Below are 23,333 nucleotides of genomic sequence, written 5' to 3'. Positions count from 1 at the left end.
ATATCTTCTTGCCAACATTTTTTACTTCAAGTACTTACAATAAAAAAGAAATCCAGCATGGGATTTCTGGGGTTGTCTCATTACATCAGTTTGTTAATATATTATTTCAAAGCCACAGGCATGACTGAGGAATTCTTTAGTATCTTTGACACTAGTTAACTACCTCCATAAACCTCATCTATAGGTAATGCAAGTTGTTCTTTGCATTTTCATTTAGATGAAGGAAATAGTAGTTGTTCTTTTAGTCAGAACTAGGAAAAAGATAATCTCCCTCTTGTTTTCAGAATTTGGCTATCCGTCATAAGAGACTGCTATGGAACATATTGATGAAATATGCAATTTCACAAAGACAAGCTTTCTGATTTGCATCATGCTTCTTTTAGGACTGATGATTTGTTAGGATATTTTCTTCTTTCTCCTAAAGCTTCTCCTACTGTTACAAACATCTTCTTTCCACTTTCTGCTCTTTCTCTCCTCTTAGTTTTTACTGGTTTTCACCACAGTTGCAGAAAGAAGCTCTCCATTTCTTTATGGAGGACAGTAAGATTCCTCACTCTTCTAATCCGTTCCAGTAGAAGAGATCAAAACCACCAAACCCTGCTGAGAAACCATCTTCTATCAGCTTGAGCTTTGCTACTTATGACCACAGGATTTGAGAATCGTCACTTTGACAATTGCAAAAGAACATCTCTGTTTATTATCTTAGGCCAAGATACATGGCAACTTTTGCAACCAGTATCAGTGCTGTTTGGCCTGTAAGATTAAGCCTAGAATTTCATTGTATTTTCTGATGACAGAAGGAAAGGAGCACAATAGTATCTTCAGTAGCTGGTACAGACAAAATGAAGCTTGTAACTGTACCAACAACATTCCCTGGCAGGTATGTAACCAGAGAAGAGAGTACAGTCTTCTAACCGTTCAGTGAAGGAAGAAAGTGAATGGAGGGTTTTCTACACGCTATCAGGATTTTCCAGGAGCATCTTCTAAAACACTCCATTCTTGGAGTGTTTGACTTTACCTACAATCCTACCTCTTTCTGCCTTTAGATTGACCTCAGACAGCTGCTGTTCACGCGGGTGCTGATCTCATCTAGACAGGGGATATCTGGGATACAGTTATTTGTATTAGAAGCAAGTAGGATATACAGTTGATGACTACCTGTGCATTGCTGGCATTTAAGAGAAGACGACTGTATCCAGCAAGGCACTTAAATTTGTGCTTAACTTTGACTTCAGTAAACTACTCACATTTTCAAGATTAAACAAGTGCTTCGCTGGATGGAGACCACAATATCCTATAATATAATGAAGGAGAGGTAAGTAGCCTACCTTACAGTGAGGTAAATCTAAAATAACTCCAGCTAAATCCAAAGGCTTCTCCAGATTTACACTGACACAAAAGCAAGTACTGACCTATTGTATTCACAATCCCCACAGCTACTATACTCCGTTCTTTATATTGCAAGTTCATTCTTCGTTTTCTCAACAGAAATATCTATATAATTATTCCACATAAGAGTTATATTGGCTCAGAAAAACCAACTAACGTGGGATTCAGCAGGCCTAAGAATTATGCAAAGACTGTTTTAATCAACTTAATATTTAAAAGAAACTATTTTGTTTTTAAAAAAGCACATCTACCACAACTGCAATAAAGTTATTTGTATGCAAGCAAATTAGCAATATTTTTTCTGTGCAACTGAAGGGCTGTGGACATTGGAAATTTAAAACAGTCATTCCATGAGGAAAGAAAAGCTGCATAATAATAAAAATATAGTTTTAAAGCAAACATGTGTATTTTCTTTCTGTGCATGGAAATTAGAATTAGATGAGAGAAAGAAGGAAAAAGAGAGTAAACAAAGACTTTTTAAAATAAACCAGAGACTTTATACCCAGTACAAAAATGGGCCAGACCCACCATTGTTGCCAGCTGCATTTTTACCACAATTAGTGGAGCCACAGCAATATACTTGGACCGCGTATAATATTGCCTAACTACATTCAAATTCTAAACAATATTGCCCTAAAGTGTTTTTTTTTCATTGTTAACATTCATATGAGTGGCATACCTTGCTGCTGTCTTTGGATGTAGATGGATGGCTTATAGGAAACATTTGCTATTCTGTCAAGGGCTTACTGCCTCCAGTAACCCTATTAACTGTAAGTGTTTGGAGAAACAAGTCTTTAATTAGCATTATAAATAATTGCCAACTACATTTTTGTTCTAGGATGCAGAGAAAAGTTGATTTGAAACTAATTCCAACCCAGGAAACTACTTCTTTTTTTCCTGCAGTTCAGAGATACAGATGGAAGAATGGTTCTTGCTCAGAAATGAATGGCAACCTCTTTATAAATTCTTTTCCAGGTCATTTCACTGAGTGTTTTGCAGGTATTTCATCTCATTCCTTGACAACTGACCCAAAACTTTGAGCTGGGTTACTTGCGAGATAGGCATTGTCTTTCATGTCCTTGGGTAAAAAAATAAAGTTATTTTTCTAGCCTGTAGTTCTTCCCTATATGTCAGTGAAGACTCCCTCCCAGCTCTCATCCTTTTTCTTTACAATGGCATTTTGGCCTTATTACTTATTAGGATCAGAAGCAAAACATCCATATCCTTATAAATTAGAAAATGTTTAATAAGAATGAGCTTGAACAAATTTTTATAATAATGAAAGGATTAAGGTACATGATAGCATTAATATTTAGGAAAAATTAAACAAAATTGCTTTTTATCTGCTGCAAACTATGTTAAATATTTAATATGCCACATTACAGGGGCACCATTTCAACAAAGGGTATGACAACCTTTGTGTTACAAACCTTCATTTCTGTGGTTCAAACTTAGTTGAAAAATTTCTGAAAGCTAAATCAAACATGATGTGCAGCTTTTCTAGGCAGTTAGCGCTGAGACAAGCCTCCAAACCTGGGCAGACAGTCCATAGCACAAAGTCATGCAAACAGTGGGTCTAAAAAGGCCGTCTTCTTGTGGGCTCTACTGACCCAGCACATGGTTTATTTAGAAGGGAGCGCCGAGTTTAATTGTGCTGGAGCTTATGGGAAGCCTTTTTGTTGCTTTGTTTGGAGTGTCTGTGTATATTTATAGACAGCTTTATAACACAACAACAACAAAAAAACAGTCACGCAAGTATTCTGCTGTAACAGAAGGGTGATTTTTCAGTTATCTGGCAGCAGATAATTTCTATATAAACATTGTGAGAGGCAAATTCTAGCTCTCAAATTCGAATAAGTGAATATAAGTATTCCCTTATAATTAAAAAGGTGTGCTAAATCCTGCTAGAAGCAGTAATATGCTTCTGAAACAAAGCAAACAATTGTCTGCACTCGGAAGGCCTGGAGACTTTCAAGCTTTCTCGAGGAGTTTAAAAAAATAAATCTTTGGCAAAAAAAAAAAAAAAACAAAACCAACAAAATAAGTAAATATCCCAACCAAGTAGGACCTGCTTACAGCCAGGGTATATATTGGATGAAATTTTAAGGTAATAGTGTAACAGTAAAATGTAGTAGATTTAGTAGTAGATTTTTGTTGCCTTCAGATCACTGAACTGAGAAGGAAACAGAATGAAAAAACTCTCAGTTTGCTCCAAAGCTGATCCTTACAATGACCTTGAGAAAAAAAAAATCTATTATCCTTTGCCTTTATCTCTCCTCCTGTAAAATGTGATAATAAACACTAGTTAAGCATTATATTTCTATCTTAGGATAGGACTCGGAGCAGAAGACGCCAAAACATTATAAGCACCTTGGCTGAGCTGGCTGAATTCCTGAAGCTAGACTTCTCACACTCTATGCCCCACAAAAAACCAAACCACATTACCCTAACTCTTCAATACCTTTGAAGGTCTCGTTACTTTTAAAACCCTCCTACCTCAGTTGACTTTCATTTCATCCACTCAAGGCAATTGTTTTCAACTGTATACGTGTCCTAGGCAGCTACTAGATATTTGACTGGGGAGCGGTTTCACAGGCTCAGCCCTGTTGTGGAATCCAAGGGTGGTAACATCATTTGAAGCAGCATTTTTTTTTTCCTTCCTTTATTTCTTATAGAAGTTTTCTTAGCTAAATAAAACTTCACAATTAGCTCATTATTATTGTGCAACTGAACACATAACTTCAGCTTCTGAGTGCTGCAGTGTTTTCATGTCTGTAATATACCGTACTTTTTTTCAAGGCACTGTTTTCTGAAGTTCTTATCTCACATTCAAGGAAACACATCATGAAACAGGAGTAGAAGTCAAACACCATCAAAAGTGCAGCAGTTGTTAGTAGTTTCTAGATTCTCTGACTCTGGTCTACCTAGCTACATTTAGACATGCTACAAAAATTTGAGACATTTTTATTTCACCATTTTTCAGTTTTATATAATGGGGAAAAAAATAATTACCAATTAACTATCTCTCTAAATACTATCATTTCAAAAACACAGGTCTTTAGTTTGAAACTAAGATGGAAGATATCCAGCACAGTCCTGCAGAATGGGGAGGTCAAAAATCAGTACTGTTCAATAACTCTAGAGGTTTGAGACTCATTTATCACTAGTACAGCAAAAATGATACCATATTTTACTAAAGTTGATTTAACATATTTTTAATTTTTTTTTTAAGCTTGACTTCAATAACTGTATTGTGTTACTAAGTGCCAGAGGGGTTTGTGACATTTTAAATTGTTTTGGCGTTTGTTTTTGGTTTGTGTGTTTGGGTTGCTTTGGTTTTTTTGTTTTGTTTTGTTTTTTGGGGGGGTGGCAGAGGGGTGGGTGGTTGTTTTTGTTTTATACACACAAAACAACAATGCCTGGATACCACCGTAAGAAGGTATTACAGAAATGCATTTCAAAAGTAGAATTCAAAATATCAAATATCTGTACTTAAAGGTGAATCTTCAAAAAATATTCCAATAAATAGCTTTTATTGAGGCATTAATGGCCATTAACTTCTCATGTACGTGGCGCATGCTGTCAGGCAGAAAGTATTACAGATACTTATAAATGTTGTCTGTGAATATATATATATACCACTTGTGCGTCTGCTATAAAGTATCTCAGCTTCACTTACCAGAATGTTTTCTAAACCTTAATCCGCATTTTTCGTGGCTTCAAGAGAAATAGCTTTTATTAATTACATGTTAAATTATATAGCTATAAACAGCCTTTACTTATGTTAGTGCAAGATTCTGTCAGTGGATATATATCTTTATTTCATTGCACCGTACTTTCAAAGAACTAAAACCTTAAAAAGCAACACTAATAACAAGAGTGTTTTGAACCTGAAGTTGCATACCAACTTTGGAAACAAAAAGTAAAGACTTTCAGTTTCAACTGTAAATATTAAGGTATTGAAATTTGAGGTTGTGCTGAAAACATATATTTGGAGAGAAGAAACTTTGTAAGCATGAAATCCCTCCTTCAAGAAAGACAAACCAAAACTAAAACCAAAAATATGACAAAAGAGTAAGCCTTTTGAGATGCATTCATGCAATTTTCACTGCCATCATTCTCCTCCCCACATGTACAGGCTCTTTGAGTGTCTTGAGTGTACCTGCAGAATTTCAGGGGAAACCACACAGTGGCAGTACTGTGAATGTAAATGCTATGCTCTATTGTGCAGCAAGATAAGAGACTTTTTAGAACTAAAATACAGTTTTCTGTGCTTGAACCCAGTTAAGTTCGTTGTTACTTTATATAGAAAACATCCTGGTTTCTATTGCTCTACGAGTGGAAGAAAAACATTCAGCCAACATGTAATTTATTTCCTTCTGTAATTTTAGTATCCAGAGGCCTCAGACACAGAGTTAGTCACAGATTTCACTTCGGGCTACTATTTTCTCTCCATTTTTATCCACTCTTTCATTTCCTTTATTCAGATATGTTTTTGAAGCCCGGCCTCTTAGTGTAAACTTGGAATTCTTTGCCAAAATAAAAGAAAAACTGAAGAAGCATCCCACACACAAACATATACGCACACACATACCCCAGACATTTATGATTCATCTAGGTTATTGGTTTCTATACTTTCATAGCACACAGACACAAGTTGATGAGTATTAGAAATGACAGATCTAGAATGCTCTGGTCATTTTCACTGTGCTGTGCGTCTCTTGCCAAAGAACACAGCCACACAGATCACAGATGCTAGCTTCTGATATACGAGTATCTCACATTGAGGAGGGGACAATACTTTAGAGTAAGTCTGAAAGAAGAACTCTCAGTAGATCCCATAGTTACAGAAATAGACAAGAAGAACGACTCTGACTCCTACACACTGCTTTAACACCATCTTCTGAATATTGACATGCACTCTACCCTTTGCACCTGGCTTCTCTACCAGCAGACCTGCAGTTTTGTGTTACCTTTCAGACATAGATACAAATATCCGGACCCATGCTTACTCAGACATAATGGCAGGAAAGCAGTTATATCTGTTAAACAGTTTCAAAAGAAGAGCTGCTCATGTTTTCTTCTGTGTAACTGATGCCTCATACTTTTTCTCACCTTGTTCCTGTGCGCCAAGTAAGACTCTTTAGTTTGCAGCTGTACACCAGTGGAAATTTCCTCCAGGTGATCATTCTCAGTACATGATTAAAGGCTAAGATTGCATGTAATTTACTGGTTTTCAAGCCTATGTGCTTTTCAGACAGAAAATGTAACAGTTCACATAACCACGCATGCTCAAGGAGCATTACATACAGCACTAAAACACAGGGCTCTTTTTTTTTTTTTTTACTTATACAGAAAGCTGTATTTATATCCATGATTCTTACCTAAATCAACTCCCCCTTCATTTCACCAGGCATATAAACAGCATTTCCCCTTTTTTCCTGCTTTTAAAGGAAATATCAGACTTTTGCCTGCAAGGGTTAACACCCAGTGATTCTGTGTCCTTCCCTGCTTAGCTTGACTTACTTTGCTTTTCACTACAGGAGCTGCACTTTTCCCCTTGCCGAGTCATTCCTCAAGTTCACATAACCCAAATAAGCCAAACACTTTCCAAGCAGGATTTGCACCACAATCCCTTCCACAAGCACCCCCAGCACAGTTGACAGTCCCTCAGGAGAGCCCAGAGCATTATGTGTAATAAAAAAAGTTACACACAAACATACCTATGCTGCATGACTCTCCTTCATTGACTGAATGACATTTAAAAGACAACCATAAGAGCATTAAACTATCCAGTAGAGTAGCAGATGGGGAAAAATTCTTTCCTTATCAAAGCTAAATTATTATATCACTGCTGGTCTCAAAGCTATGAGGTACCGGTGCTTTTGAACTACACTGAGAAAAATATTAGGAGGGGATTTTATCAAATATTAAAAGGCATGGTAAATTATTTTAACTTGGATATTCCTCTATTTATTTCTATGGTGAATCTATCCTTTCAAGTTGAATCTCTTTTTATCTTGAGCTGCAATGGCCTTTCCTATAAATTTGCTGAAGGGTATCACACATTTCCAATAAACTACTTTGCAACATTTTTCATAGAATGAATACAGCATTTTTTACAACAGCACCTGAAAAAAGGCTGAACAATGGTGAAGTCCTCAAACAAAAAGCTAACAAAACCAGTTTCCTTCCTCAAACTTGATAGCCGTTCCCAGTTTTGGAAGTCACTAATTTTGCCATTTGAAATCATTTCACTGCAAGTCCAGCTACCCAGTGCAATTCCCTAATAAATTTACAACTAGTCCCTAATAAAAAAAAAAAATCTAATTCTCAAGTTGCTGATAGGGCACTTTTTTTCCATTACTGTGCTTCTCATGACACAATTCCCTCGGCCACACTGTTTGTGGGCAGATGGCACCTGAACAAATACCCATAACCTGTTTACACACCTGCAGGCACCTCGGCAGGGACAGGGCACACCAGCTAATTATAGGCCCTCTCATCACCAGCACCCGCCATTTTATCTCCAGGCTTGGAAGCATTGAGGAGGGCTGGCTGTACAAGAGCACAGAATGGAAAAAGTGAGGGAAATAAGGCAGCAAAATTGCACAAGGCAGAGTCCAATCAGGACAAGGCGGGAACAGGCGGCATCTGAGGGAAGCTGGCCCCTGGGGCCAGCCCCGCCACAGCCAGACCCCCCCCAGCCTAGGCCCACACAGGCCTTCTTGCTTTAAACAAAACAGTCCAGCTGAAATAAGTATTTTATGTCTTTGTCATCGTTTTTAATAATTGCCATGCAGGCCTCGCAGTTAAAAGATGAAATGAGTTAAATAACTCACAGGCTATTGCAGTTTAGGAGCTGTAAAAAACCCTTACCAGTCAGTACAACAGAGCTCCCCTCCTGCCTCAGAGCCTCCCATCTGTTGTGTGAGAGAGGGACAAACCCACAAGTCTTTTTTTCAACTACATACACACCTGTAGCAATATATTTAGTGCCCTGAGGCTGGACACCTGCACTTCAGCTGCACAGCTCACCTGCAGCCTATCTGCATAACCATGCTGTGGATGAGTCCCAGGCCCGGGGTCTCCATTACAGGTACTGGAGAGACTCTGCAGCCTGGCTGCCCAACGTCCCGAGACTCTGGGCAGATAAATACCAGCCTTGAACTCCACCAACAGATCTATTAAGTGGCAGAGAGGACATGCACAGAGAAAGCTGACTGACTGAGAGCAGCAATGAAGGCACCGTATTGTTCAAACCTACACTAACGGCTCACAGTTTCCCAAGGGAGGTTATTCCAGCAAAGAACCAGCATCTCCCAGCCCGCTCGCCCAGCACAGCCCTTCCACTTCCCGGCACCGCTCTCATTTTCCAGAGGTAGGGAACTGTCAGCAAAGCCGACAGCTTTCCACCGAGAGCCCAGAGCCTCACCTTTCCATTACCCAAAGCATCTGACAGCCGGTTATCCTTGTGCTGCCTGAGCAGTACTAGACAGAAAGATCGGAATTAGTATTTGCTGCCAAAAAATACTGGATACTTTCTAATCACACTAGGAGAGCTCTTGCTAGGTTTTCAATCTCGGAGATGCTTAATATAGAGAAGCAGGAAGACAAAGTTTCACTTTCAAGCTAGAATTCAATAATCCTACTTGGAGTGGTTGAAAGAAAACTTTAGCCACTGCCTCAGCGTCTACAGATGCAGGAAAGATCTTATCTCTATTCTATTATAATCAAATTTTAATTCTCTCAAACTGGTGGCACATCATACAGAAGTTAATTCATAACTTAACCCTAGTAACCACAGCATAAAAATTAGGTTTTTGTATTTTGGGTTTATATGCAGCTGTCGAATCCCATGAGACAAAGTTCAAGATACAGCACCTATTATTTTAATGTTCCGTTCCTGCATTATCACCTGCCATACTTATTTATTGCTCATTTTCTCTACAATTCTCAATTTCCACAGTACAGCAAAATGTTTTTGTCTTCTATTTTATGTTCTATTAAAAGAGAAATTGAACTCATTGCTTTGGCTTTTACCATGGCACTTCAAGTATAAGGCAGGTGCCTGGTTACCATCTCACTTTTATCAGAAGTTCGGAATGAATAGTTCCCATTACCTTTTCCTCTGCACTAAATATTGCTTCTTCACAGCAAATGAATGAAAGATTTGTTGTTAATGATTCAAACAAACATTTCAAAATATTAGGCTGGGTATTTCAGCCCTAACTTTACTTAGAATTGTATTTCTGATAAATTGCACATTCTATGCTTTTATGTCATATGTAAATTTAAGCAGTACTATGTATTTTTAAAAATATATGTTGAAAGGTCTTTAAAGTTGCAAGGCTAAGTGAATGAAAGCCAAAATTTAACCTGACGGTGCTGCATCCTGGTGCATTCTCAATTATGTTATGTCACAGGTTATTACATCTTGTTAAATTCAACTTGGCTAGCACTCTTCAGACCATTAAAACATTCTTAAAGAGATGTTGCATTTTCTGATTACAGTTTTTGGCTCTTATTTGTGTAGTCTTGTGTTAACAGTCTGATTTTCAAGCACATTTCTTGGTGACACTCAGCTTTGTCTGTGTAGGGCTCTTACTACTAAGTACTTACGGCTGATAAATGCCATTCTTAACAGAGGTGATTTTCATTCTGCTTCGCTCCATTAGTTCAAAGTACAAAATTGCAATGAAAAGCTGCAATGTCCTCTTGGTAGTTTGACTCTGCTTTGAGTTCAGTGCTGCCCATATTTATCTAACTTACAGACTCATTTTGGGGGAAAAAGCCTCAATTTTATGTACTTTTTTTTAAACCTGCCAAGGTTAGGGACCCAATTCTGTGAACACTTTTCATGCAATCAGTTCCACCAAATGCCCATCACCTGAGGAAAGAGAATGACCTGTTTCAGTATGAGATGCAATGCACAGCTCTGGTCATATTTTGCAGCCATTAAACTCAATACCATGGACTGTAGTGGGAAAAACCTACAATTCAGTTGTTTTAAACTGCCACAAAACCTCCCAACTGCAAAATTCATTGTGATTTGCACTGGTGATGGGGGAACTATTTTCAGGCAACTGCACCTTTTTAAGATTTTGAAGTTCTCATCAGCACCCCAGTAATTAAGTATTTATAGATGCCAAAAATGCACCTAGCAGGAATAGACCCATTTGTTTCCTATATGCTTCAAACCTTCCATGAATAAAGTAGTACCAAGGGTAACCTTTCATGAATACAACCTTAGGGATCACAGAGCGCCCTCAATCAATGCAAGGAACTCATGTTGACAGAGTATATGGGAAACAGATTGAGGTATTAAAGCACATAGCCTCTGGTGTTTTAGATGTAAATACTATAACCATCAAATATTTAGACTGTTATGTAAGCAGTATGTCATTTTTTAAACAGTTACTGCTTGGAATAAATCTTTAAGGATGGAATTTTTGGAAGTGCTCTGTATTGGCCTAACTTTGCTCTTACTGAAATCAATCATAAAATTTTCACAACTTTGGAAAAGGACTTTTCTGTTTATATGTTTCCACAGCACTAAGCACAATGAGTCTTGATCCTGGCTGGGGCCTTTTGGCTCTGCTGTAATCTAAATAAATTGATTTATAGGAGATCAGTCAGATAAATGATGAGGAAACACACACACACATATATAAAAGAGCTAGGGTTTTTAAATGATGGCTTAGCAGTCCCTTGGAGCTTCTTCATTATTTTCTCTTTCTTCCTAAAATTCATTTGCCTGCCTTTATTTTAATTTAATTTCCTTGTTATTCATTTTTCCGCAACATAATTCTATGCATTTTTGATTTCCAGTAAAGTAACCAGTCAATAAAATTTAACTTATTTACTTTCTTGCCACAAACTAATCCCATTTATTTTGCACAATAAGCACGTAAGTTTTGGGATCTGATTCACACTTTCTGTCAGCAGAATATAACCTCTCCTCTATTTCCACAAAAGCTGTTGCTGATAAGAATGATGCGTAACCCACTCTATATTCCCAGGAATAACTGCCTTTGCTGGACTGGGAAAGGGGAAGAGTGTGCATTTTTTTATGGCTTTGTAGAGTAGTTAGGTCTGTTTCTTTTGTAATGTCAAGATATTCACATAAACATTAATTTACCCAGGGACTAACTTCAGAAGCAGTTACTTTACTTTCAGATACATGCCAACCTCAAAACTGTCTAAAAGCATCTCATTTTCTTCCAAAGAGCTATAGTAAGACCAAGGCAAAACTACGTCTGCGTATCACTCAATGTGGGATTTTAAAAGGTCAATATTGCAGTGTCTTTTTCTCTGTTTTCTCCAAATAAAATGCTACAAGTTATTGAAATGGAGGCTATGGTTCCACAGATAATTCTCTAGACATTTTCCTAGCAGCCGCTACCCTCATTCCCTTGCCCCTGCTCCAGCCACGTATTGCTACCTCCCTCACTGCTCCTCCAGTCGGACCCATGCAGCTTGTTTTGGATCTACGTGATGAACCAAACCAAGACTAAATCCCCTTTCTCTTCCTTGAAAGTTTCCTTTTAACCTGGGCCAGCTCCCAGTCTGGTGATCCTGTGCAGAGTTATGGCAGCACAAGGGAGAGAGCAGCTGTGAGGTGCCAGATCTGCACCCGGCAAAGGCTGCATTGACGCACACCTGTGCCACGGGAAATATTTCTGAACCTCCAAAAGCATTCTCACCAGATCCCTCAGGAAAGCAAGAACAAGCACACATTATGTTATAGAACTGGCAAAGGAACAAACTTCACAGAATACCCAAAGTTGTAAAATAGGCCAAGGAAGGAATCGGGTAATGCTAACAGCTTGTTCATCTTCTTTACCTATATTCAGGTGATGTTATCACTAACCCTAGCCCGCTATATATTTTATAGTAAGCAATTCTAGTCTTTCAGATTAGCAAGCTATATATATATTTAATGCCTTATTCTCAAACTGTTTCACCACAAATGACAGCTCATTTCACAAACAGCTTATCTTATGGCTAAAGATATATAAATACATACTAAAAATGCTGCTGAAAGTCTCTGAATGTATAATGCAGCCTGGTAGACATGGTAGTGATTGTAACACTGCATTGTAGACACAAATGTTAAAGAAACTTGGCAAGAATCAACACATTTTAGCTGCTCAAAATTCAGATTTTCTCAGCCTTGTCCCCTTCTGATGAATGGAACATATGGGAGTATTGTTCATAAAACTTGCATTGCTTCTCTCGATGTCTACCAAAATTCCTCATCATGACAATATTTACCAAGATACATATAGATTCAAACTTGAATTAATTACCTAGAAGTTTTTCTGTACTCCCAGGTTTACTGGAAAAGAAAAACGCTTCAGAAGCAATGTGTTGTGAGTATTTAACAGTAGATGTTATAGCAACAGAGGTAGTGGAGTGCTTGCTGGGGAAGACAGCTATCCAGTTAAAAGCCAACAATGCTGAGTGAGATAAAAGACAGGGAAGAAAGTAGCTGCTTTGCCAAGAAGCAGTTTGAAATCTGACATTATAAACAAAACACATGTAAGTCTAGACATAAATCCTCTCTCATATGCTGAAGGCTCCATAATATTTTAGCTAGCATTATTACTTACCAACAAACAATTCCTGAAATACAGCATCACAACTGCAGAACAGCCTTTAACCTTGTGTTCATCCACTCAAGAACCATGTTATTTATTATCCTTTATCCCTTAATTATGGGGACTTCACCTACTGCTCTCTGCTCATTTGAAATGCAGAATAAAATACAATGGATGTCTGAAGACTTAACAGGTGTCAACCAGATATTTGCCAGCTACCGCTACTATTCTACTGGGAGGAGTTGCTGTTCTATAAATACTAATTAGAGTTTTGCACATGATCTTGCTGAAATACCTAAGGTGATGAGTGGCCAGTTGTTACTTTTAAAAGATTAGCACAATTTGAAAAACTAATGTCCCCAATGAGGCAATGCTCACACTGAATAATCAAGAGTTATAGCTGTTCTCTGCCCAAAGGGAATATTTGCTCACTTCATCATTTGGAAAATCTGCTGCCTCTCGAACAACTCACTCTTCTATTTCACTTTGAGAAACTTGTAAAACTTCATGCAATCGACGTAATAGTTCACTATATGTACTGAAATGGTCTTCCACTGGTATGCCCACATGCTACACTTTATGAATACCTTCCAAGGACAGAGCTTTTAGTATGAAATCATGATTAAGAAACTGCAACAAAATTAGGTTGCACTTAAATGAAGCAGCAAAGAAAATGACAATTATGTTATTACAGACTATTACAATTTCCTCCGATCCATCTCCCTTCAAATTCTTCACCTCCACAAGTGAGACAAAGACCCAGGCAAAACAGAAGAGGTCTCTATTATAGTAATTAATTTTGTTAAATTTGTAGTAGGTTTTATTGAGAAAAAACACCAATTCTCTAAAATCTTGGTGTAATACTCCTGAACAACCAGCTAATTTTAAGCAAAAATGCTAAGTGATCAGATGCAGCACATTCCACTGGCTTGAAATAAAATCTGGAGTTTCATCTTGTCCAATTTGCTGTGAAGTGCAACTGATGTAACACCGTGTGACACAATGCTGCATTTCTACCTATGAGCTATGATTCATTGCAGTGAAATTTAACTGATGCAACTGACACAACCCCATACTATTCAGTGTCAACATCGCAACTCCACAAAAAAAACACAGAAAAAAAATGGGTAGAGGGACTCAGAACTTAACCTACTTAGTTCTTTTTTATTTTTCCTCTATCCCTCTGGGAAAGAATATATAGTAAACCCATTACCGTGTATGGGGAAAGTAGATTTCATTTTAATCAGAATTTATCCTTTTGGTTTTTTCTTTTTAAAAAAATAATGTTTTTCTTTACCATGAAATCTGTTTCTTCCTTATCCTTCAGCATACTGCTTCCCCTTTTTAAGTAGCTCATTACTGGAAATGTTTGGCCTTACTTCAAAAGAGAAGAATATGTCAACACCAGAACATCTGTGTCCACATAGAGTGCTTTGATGACAGTGATATACTCCATTTACATCAGTAACACTGAGCTGAACCTTGATGCTGACTGCATTTAAAGATCTTACCCCACAGGGCAAGAGAATACAGGTCAAAAACGTTGATCTGTGTTTGACACACTCTCTACTTCAAGAGCACTTGGCAGTGATTTGTTCCAGAGTCAAGAATCAAACTCACAAAATGTTGCAAAGCTCGGAGCCATTTTCGCGTAACCACATTCAAAACAAACATTAAAATTCACAGTCTCTGGAGGCCAATCTACTTTTGATATGCAGGATTTTGCAAGCAATATGGTCAAATTCTATCCTGAATACAGGGGGAACTTTCCCATTTAAATCCAAAGGGCATAACTCAGGCTTGAATATCTGTTATTAAAAGGAGTACTGTATGTACATCTCTCAAAAGCAAAAAGATGTTTTATCACCTTAGAACTCAAATCTGATTGTATAAAAAAGGGAGTGGAATAGTTTCATGTGACACAGCATTGCTTCAACCAGTGTGGCCAGAGGAAGCTGGGAGAATTTCAGTATGGATCACATGCTTCCACAGGCAGGCACAATAATGAGGAGTTCCTCAAATATTTAGTACAGAAGAGTTCAGGGATGAGAAACTGAGCCCTGTTACAGAATATTTGCAGACCATGGCTGCTGGTAATCTTCTTCCGTTCAACCTGATTTTAAAGCCTTTTGTGTTTCTTCAACTTTTTGTAATTAATATATCATTTTCTAATTTAATTATATGATATCCACTAAGCTGCTCTGCTGACTTAAATCTTAATTTCAGGTGGAGAGTTCCAATAGTTTCCTTCCACGATTCTGAATCCTGAGTACCCTCATGTAAGCCTCAGCACTTTTGCAGCACTGAATGATTCAGTATTGCCTACTAGGCTAATATACACGAAGTATCAAACAGGATCCAATCGATGCAGCTGGATTTTGCCCTGTTCGTGTTCGAGGACCACAACTACCTGTATGCTGCATTAGCAACTGTGAGTACTAGTAAATCCTATTTCGGCAAACAGAAAGAGAAAATTTTGTTTACGGGTTTCACTAGAATGCCATGGAAACAGATACAGAGGTAATTTTAAAAGGCATAATCCAAATGGAAGACAGCTCTAATAGAAAGCACATATCTGAAAATAATGTACGTGTTTTCCCACTTGGAAAACACATGCATAACTCCTATTAACATCAAGACAGAAAATTATATTGAGTAGACCCCAATATCACTAAGGTCCCTGATAACAGTATGAATTAATGTGCACCTTCAACGTATAGCAAGCTGTTTTCATACACAGACTATCAGAAAAAAAAATAAAAATACCTTAATAGAATAACGATCTCTTTAAAGAAAAAAATTACAGCTAGAATTTCTGAAAGAGGATTAAAGTATGGTAGTAACCCTGTAGAAGAAAGTTGCTCAGCACCTGCTGCCTACACTGTGCCTGGCTCCAGGCAATGTTATTCATTCCTCACTTTCATGGGAGCAAAATACATCCCCTAAAAATATAAAACACAAAAATAAATAGATCTCCGGGGAAATGGAAGAGAAATCTGTTTTAAAAATAGTGAAGGAGCCTATGTTCTAGAAAAAGCCCATTTTGCATTGTTTTGTAAGATTTACACTTTAATTTGAAACCAAAGTAAGGCATAAAATTTGTATGAAAGCAATATCTGATTTATAGATAAACTTAACACACAATATACTTAGCTGCAAATACCAGACCCCAGTGAGAGAAGGAAAAGGTTTTGAAAGATGATTAAAGTATGCTTGATAAATGTGGCTCTGAAACGCCCCAAAAGATTTTTCTGAAGTTAAACAGTAAACACAATTAACATGACTTTTGCTACAAAAACACTAAACACAATGGATTTTTTTTAATTAATTTTCAATGTTATTACATGCTCTTATTGAGCTGGAATTGACTCCATCCACTAACTGTATTGTGAGACAGCTCTTCTGTCCATATGACCTTACCATCTAGGTAAAAAAAAAAAAACCAAACAAAAAAACCCAAACCAAAACCCAAACAACAAATAGCCATTCTGTTCATATGAAGAGGAAGCCATACAATAACAACTTATGACCACCAAAAGTTAGTGTCTTGTGGATGGAAATTTTGTGTCAGTTACAGTATTTAAGATATATTTATAAGGCTCAAATAATGAGCAGATTGATCAAACATATTATTAATTAACCAGTAAAAAGTAGCAGCTGTAAAGGCTTACAAGAATATATTACTGTACACTTATGGCCTAACCTTACTATCCATATTCAAACAAGTCTCCTAGCTGAAGGAAGATCATATAATTCTTGGGAGTCTTGCATGCATTAGGACTCATTAGATTTACATATTAATATTCACAGTAGACATTTCGTTACATTTGCTTTGAGAAATGTACCATCTATATGGGTATTCATGTGTTTGATATGTGCTTGCCTTTCTGTGTTGTATACATTGGGCAGCCCTCTTCTGTCTTAGATAAAGCAGACCCGTCACTGCTCATTCACACGAGGTCAGCTCACATGGCAGAGCTCACATTCTTCCACTAAACTCCAACCACCCCAAAACAGGGAGAACAAATCCAAACAGTCTTTTGTAATCAGTCCAGGCCCAGTCCATCTTCCACACTGGAAAGACTGCTAGCTGACACAGGTCAAAACTGGGCCAGGGACTGTCCTAACAGTTGGGCAGTAAGGATGTCACTGAGAAATAATTTCGTCCAAGCCCTGACTGCTCAGTTTGCTTGAATGGACATCAATTCAGTCATGCTACTTGAAACAAAGCATTACAACGCACCATCAGGTGTTCAAGACCAGGTTGGATGGGGCTTTGGGCAACACTAGATGATCTTTAAGGTCCCTTCCAACTCAAACCGGTCTATGATTCTATGATCACAGCAAGGCTGGAAGGGGCCTCCAGAGTTCATACTGACCACCGGCTCCAAAGAGAACCTTTCCTCACAACACTGCTTTTGCATCAAAGTTCTCACCTACTCTTCCCAAAAGGTGCGCCTGAGCCATAAGGTCTTCGCTACAAGAAAGTGCCAAGTAAAACCCTTTCATCTCATTAAGTATGTCTTCGAAAGGATTACTTACCATTTTGGTCTGCTTGTGGATTTCACCATAGGAGCCATCCCATCTCTGTAGAGGCTTTTTGTTTTACTGAAGTTGACGACATTGAAAATTACTCTCTGGGAGTGAAGAAAAAAAAAAAGAAAGGAGGTCAGGTATAAATTATGAAATAGTTTATCTGTGCATTGCTTATGCCAGCTGCGTAAAAATATATGCAGAAAATATATGGAATAGATGTGTATCTTATGAATTATTGTTACTCTCCATAGATCTCAGAGATACCTTGTGCGTTCCTAGTATTTTAATAGTCCGTGTTGTTTTCTACTGCAGTGATATACATAGAATGTATATTTTGAATTTAGTGTGCTAGTTTTTCAGTAGGTATCCTAGCCATTCAGAGAAATAGGTTACTCAGATCTGAAAACAGAAAAACGAATCCAGTTTGCTGCAGTTAGTGCTAAAGAGGTTGGTGGAAAGCTGGGAGACCGGGTAGCAGTCCTCAAGAAAACTTTCCCATTGCTTCATCTCTTAAAGTTTCTTAGTTGCTTCTTTTTACCACCTTAGGCCTCAACACAGCAGCGGGGTGGGGGGGTGTAAGATTTCTTATTTTCTCTCCCCAAAGAAAGGAATGTTTCTCTTCACTTCCCTTGGAAAAAGGAAGAATTTCCCTCTGCAAAACCTGTACAGGACACCCACAGAGTAGAAATTGCATATAGCCATCGTTCATTTGAATGTGATAGAAGAAGTGTCCAATTCTGATCGTAGTTTACACTAATAACTTTGGGAAAATGGTATCAGATTCAACTTAACAGTTCAAAGGAAGAGCAAAATCTAGATCTTTACTGGTAATGCACTGATACTGAAAGAAAATTCATGCTGGAAGAAGAAAAGAGAAAACAGAGACAAAACCTTCTTCCTTACCATCTGTCTGCTCTAAGTCGTTTTATGCAAAATTACTTATACTGTTTCTGTTAGGAAAGTCTAGGTTGGATCTCGCTCATCTCATGTATTACATTTGCTTTTCAGATATTAAATCCAGTATAACTTGTTTCTCATACTCTTTTAATACCCAACATTAATGTACACAGAAAAAACTGAAACATGAACACCAAATTAATTTTAATATAATGTTCCGGGATATACTAATACATTCCATTTGTACCTCTCTTTAAATTTCTTTTCTACAGGTATCAGTGAAGACAGGCCACTAAAAATTATATTTACCCGTAGGTATTCACACATTTGTTTTTCAAGCTATTACAATGTTTACACTCTTAAATAATGGTTCATGAGAAGTCTGAGAATTAAATGGCCACTCTTTGAAGCAATAAGATCAATTAAGCTTTCATATGTAAAATTTCGCAAAAACAAATCTGGGCCTTCCAGGCAGTCTGCTCAGACAGCAGTGAATTATAACATTAAAGTGAACGCAATCAGCAGTGGGACAACGGGAGCCAGGCACATTTATACGTGGGGCAGGTAGGAATCCAGGTAAACTATCTAGCCTGAATTAAGTATCTCCATACTCAAGAAAAATCAAGAAAGTGCTTTTGAAGTGAGGTAGTACTGAAGACTTTGTAAACGGAAGCACAAGCTGCTGCGTAAGCAAAGTCTGCAAATTAGTCAAAATCTAAGAATAACCTGTAGGCTTTACTGGAAGTAACTCAAAAAACTAGCAAGTTGAGAAAAACACTTCTTAAAGAAGTTAATTCAATTTTGTACCAATGTTAATTAGCAAACTACATATCCGTGTACATGAGTTTTCATGTATTTTGTCTATTGCAGCATTTTGAGATTTTCTAATGGTCATGACATGAGCTTATTTTTATAACTCTTGATGAAAGCATGCACTTAATTTACAAAATGTTGTATTTGTAATTTTAAGTATTTCAGAGATCGCTTATCTGATGAAATAGCCATCTTGGAAGGTCTCTAGTTATTTTCCATCTTCTTATGTTTACAATATATGGCTCTAAGCTAGATAACGGTATTTAGGTCTCTAAATATTCCGTACTCTACATGGAAGCATTTTCCCATATTAGAATGCTGAGTTTTCCCTCTGTTACTTAACTCTGTTCATATTTGTGAAAACAAATTAAGTTGCAACAAATTGGTTTGTTAATCTTGATGTTTGCATGGAGTGAATGAAACAAACAAGATCTCCAAACCAATTGCCTTAAACTTTGGATGCAATCATGCCACTGTTGGAAAGAGAAAGTTGCTAATTTTGTTACACACTGACTCAGAGCAGACAGCTGGTAGAGAATGTTCTTATTCCAATCAAGCTTATTTTGTATAATGAGTTGGGCAAATGTACACAACTGGGTAAGCAACGTATATAAAAACAAAAATATGCAGCTCATTTAACAAAACACTGCAGATTATAACATTTCAGCCGCTCATGTTCACCACGGAGTAGGCACTTCGCAATGCGTGCAGTTCTCTCAGCAGGGTATATAGTTAGATTGGCAGAACCAAAAATTTAACAGCACAGAACAGAACTTTATCAACATACACCACTGAAGTAATAAAGTACACAAACCGAAGCACTCAAATAAGCAGCTGAACTCATTCAAATATTCCTGGTGACAGTTAAAGTAGTCCATGCAGCTCAGGCAGTGAAGTGTGCGAAAATGTAATGACTACAGTATACACACCTTCGCCGGAAAAATACGTGGCTTGCTCAATAAGGTATGCAAACATCTTTGACCTGAATGCTATAGCAAAAGGTTTGTGATACAGCAATCAAACGCTTGCTGAACAAATCTAATTTTTAGTCTAATTTTTGTCTATCCTGACGTTCTTTAAGTGTCTTAGACACTGTAAAGAGCAACAGGAATATATACACGCTACACACAGTAAAACGCTCTTTCCTAAGAAAATTATCACTATTCTGTATGTTTTTCTGAATTATAGGGATGTCCAGTAGGCGGCATATAATGAGCTATATGATTTAGATAATCAAAAATGAAAAAAACTAGGAATTTTTTCCTTTTTTAAAGAATTGTGAAGTTAAGAAAATAAGACTAGATGAAACATACTTACAAATTCCCTGGAAATTGCTCTGGTCTCCAGAGCATCAATCCAGAGAAAAATGGCAGGATTTGTTACAATAAAAATACTCGTATTTCTTTTGGAGGGTATGAATACCACTAAAAGCAGCAATATTCAACATGATGCTGTACCCAAAATGACGATTGTGTGGTTTCGCTTCAGTTACGATTCAATTTCAATCTATCGCATCATTCTGACAAGCTGATCTGCAGCTTCTGGGCCGGTGGAAGAGGCACGGTGCAGAAAAGCCTCTCGGGACACCAGCAGGTAAAACCACCCTCTGTGGGGAGGGTGCGTCAGGAGCTATTGTGGCTTCACAGCGTGAGGGAAGACAACTGCTGCAGTCCCGGGCTCTGCGCATGGACTGCCAGATCTGAGACAGATGTTGGAGAACACGAGGGAAGGCAGGTATGTTCTGCCTGCTGAGGAAGGAAGATGTCCTCTTTCCATAACGTGTGCAGTAAGCCTGCATTTGGGGGTATCTTGCTGCTAAAACCATTAAGAAAGAAAAGTGAGGAAAGGCTTGGTCCTGCCTTTAGCCTTAGAATTTACTGATTGAATCTGCTTTTCCCAATAGTCCTTTGCAAACTTATTTCAGGAATTAAAAACCACAAACAGGCGTTAAGGGCCGCTCAGTGTTTTTAGCATGAGCAAGACAAAGATGAACCTTGAACACGAGGGGGAAAACATGGCTGAAATGTGTCACACATTTTATCTCATCACCAGAAGTTTGCAGTTTCCTGACTGGGGCTGGAAGGAGCTGCTAGTTTCGGTGGGGGGCAAGCACACATCAGGGTGGTTCTGGATTTGAGCTGAAGGCATCCAGCGTGGATAGTCACTTGGACATTACATTCCAACTGGTCTGTGTGAGCACAGGGTGAACTGCGATCTCTTAAACATTCATTGTTCACCCACATTCCGGCAGGTTTTCTATCTGAACCTCCCAACCGAAGCAGATATCCAAAAGAAAAGTCACATCTTCGCCAAAGGTTAAGTGCCTTCCCCCAGGATAAGGACACCCTTCAAGGAGACTGCCAGGTTTATTTTGTATGGTTTTCCCTATCCGACTTCTCAGGAATAGCTGAGCTGCTTTGGCTGACATTAAAAGAAAAAAAAAACCCAACAAACAAACCAAAGAACACCACAAAATTCTGCCTGAGGCAGACACCTGGTGCAGGAAATTTTGTGTCAAATCATTACAAGTATGAGAAGTTATAACTAACTGAAAATAGGGTTTGCAGTAGGAAGTGTCAGGCATTCTTAATATTGAAGTAATCCATATATTAAATATTAAAAATTATATCATATATTTAATATTAATAGCATAAGAATACTAATTCAGAGGACAATGCTTCATGCTACAAGGATGATACAAACTTCACTATGAGCCGCTAAAGTACCTGGGGACCAATTGTTTGAAGTCAGGCAGGAACAATTTCATCATTTAACCAGCCGAAATAAGAAACTGGGCACTGAGTTGTAATACTAAGACCTTTCAGCTGAAATTAAGTCTGAGCTCTTGCGCTCTGAACAAGCATTTAAGATTCAAAGGTCCTGGATACCACGGGGCTTTGCTTCTCTTTCACTGCTTGATATCTTGATTTCCTCTCCTACCGAGTCTTTGGGTGTTACAGTGTTTTGTGAATTCCTGAAACCTGCAGCTTTCTGGGAGATGGGTTCTTGCCTTTGGCAAGAATCTTGGTTATCCTTTCCTTCCTTCCTTCTTTTTTTTTTTTTTAAATCCTGTCTTCTATAAATGTAAGTTTTCATCCCTTTAAAGGGCAGATCTACTTCAGAATAGCATTCTATTAAAAAAAAAAAAAAGCAAACCAACACACAAAGAAAAGAAAAATGAACTTTTCAAGCCAACCCCGTGACTTGTGAGATTTTTAGTCACCATTTCTGAATGTGAGAAACCAGCAACGTGGGATTGCTGCCTTCTCACAAAAAAGTGCTGCATTTCAGTATTTGTGTCAGAAGGTCTTTGGGATCTTTCCTGACAAAGCACCTTACACAAAGCTATACAAAAATAAATTATACTGGAGGGAGTTCAAATGGAGAGGAAAAAAGTGTCACCTACAACTGTTACCAATGCTGAAGAAAACAAGTAATATAACAGTCAAGTCTGTACAAAACCCCCAGTGAAAACTTACAAATCTCATTTTTCTGACCTTTTAAAATTTAAATCATTCATTCCTGCTAACATTTTAAAATAACCCATACTTTCTTTTCCCCTTTGTAGGAACACATGTCCTTTCAAATGGAAAAATTTTTTAATATTGATAGCATTTACCTTTTTCCTCTTCAGCTAAGGAGTTTTCAAAACCTGCTGATGCTCAGGAGGGGAAAATAAATACTCACCTACTGAGGGAGGATGTTAGGGACCATCTAGAGCTCCACCAGCCTCGCTAATCAGTTGCACCTGTGTCTTGTTAACTGGAAATTGTCAAGTCCTTACAAGGTAATGAAGTCTTAGGAAAGTGATGCAGAAAATAGTCTACAGATTGTGAATTACAGGATTTTTTTTTTTTCCCCTTGGTAGCGCTTTTCATTTAGTTGCTTAAAAGAGAGAAACGCTAAAGTCTGGGGTGTTACAAAGAGCAACATTAAAATAAGACTCAAAGGATTTTAGTGCATTGAGATCCCTGCTATACTGCTACGCTAACTATGAAATGAGGTTAGCATTTATCATGATATTTGTCTGTGTATTTGAGATATTCTTGGTGTTCATGCTAGCCCAGCACCTATAAGCTGTATTAGTGTTTTACA

The 23,333-nt window shown here is 37.8% G+C and overlaps 1 protein-coding gene across 3 annotated transcripts in view; it reads right to left on the bottom strand.

Annotated features, from left to right (window-relative positions):
- LOC134519544 (cytosolic carboxypeptidase 6) overlaps positions 1–23,333 on the bottom strand; it is a 969,057-nt gene that overhangs the window by 705,889 nt on the left and 239,835 nt on the right. For all 3 annotated transcript variants that reach the window (XM_063343896.1, XM_063343897.1, XM_063343899.1), the window contains exon 4: positions 17,535–17,629. In XM_063343896.1, the coding sequence (XP_063199966.1) occupies positions 17,535–17,629 (95 nt within the window). The remainder of the gene's footprint in view (positions 1–17,534; positions 17,630–23,333) is intronic.

This window comes from Chroicocephalus ridibundus, chromosome 8 (genome assembly GCF_963924245.1).
Source record: "Chroicocephalus ridibundus chromosome 8, bChrRid1.1, whole genome shotgun sequence".
In the NCBI taxonomy this organism is placed as follows: domain Eukaryota; kingdom Metazoa; phylum Chordata; class Aves; order Charadriiformes; family Laridae; genus Chroicocephalus; species Chroicocephalus ridibundus.
Note: the sequence above shows the minus strand (reverse complement) of the source record. Positions and strands in the feature narration are given on the sequence as shown.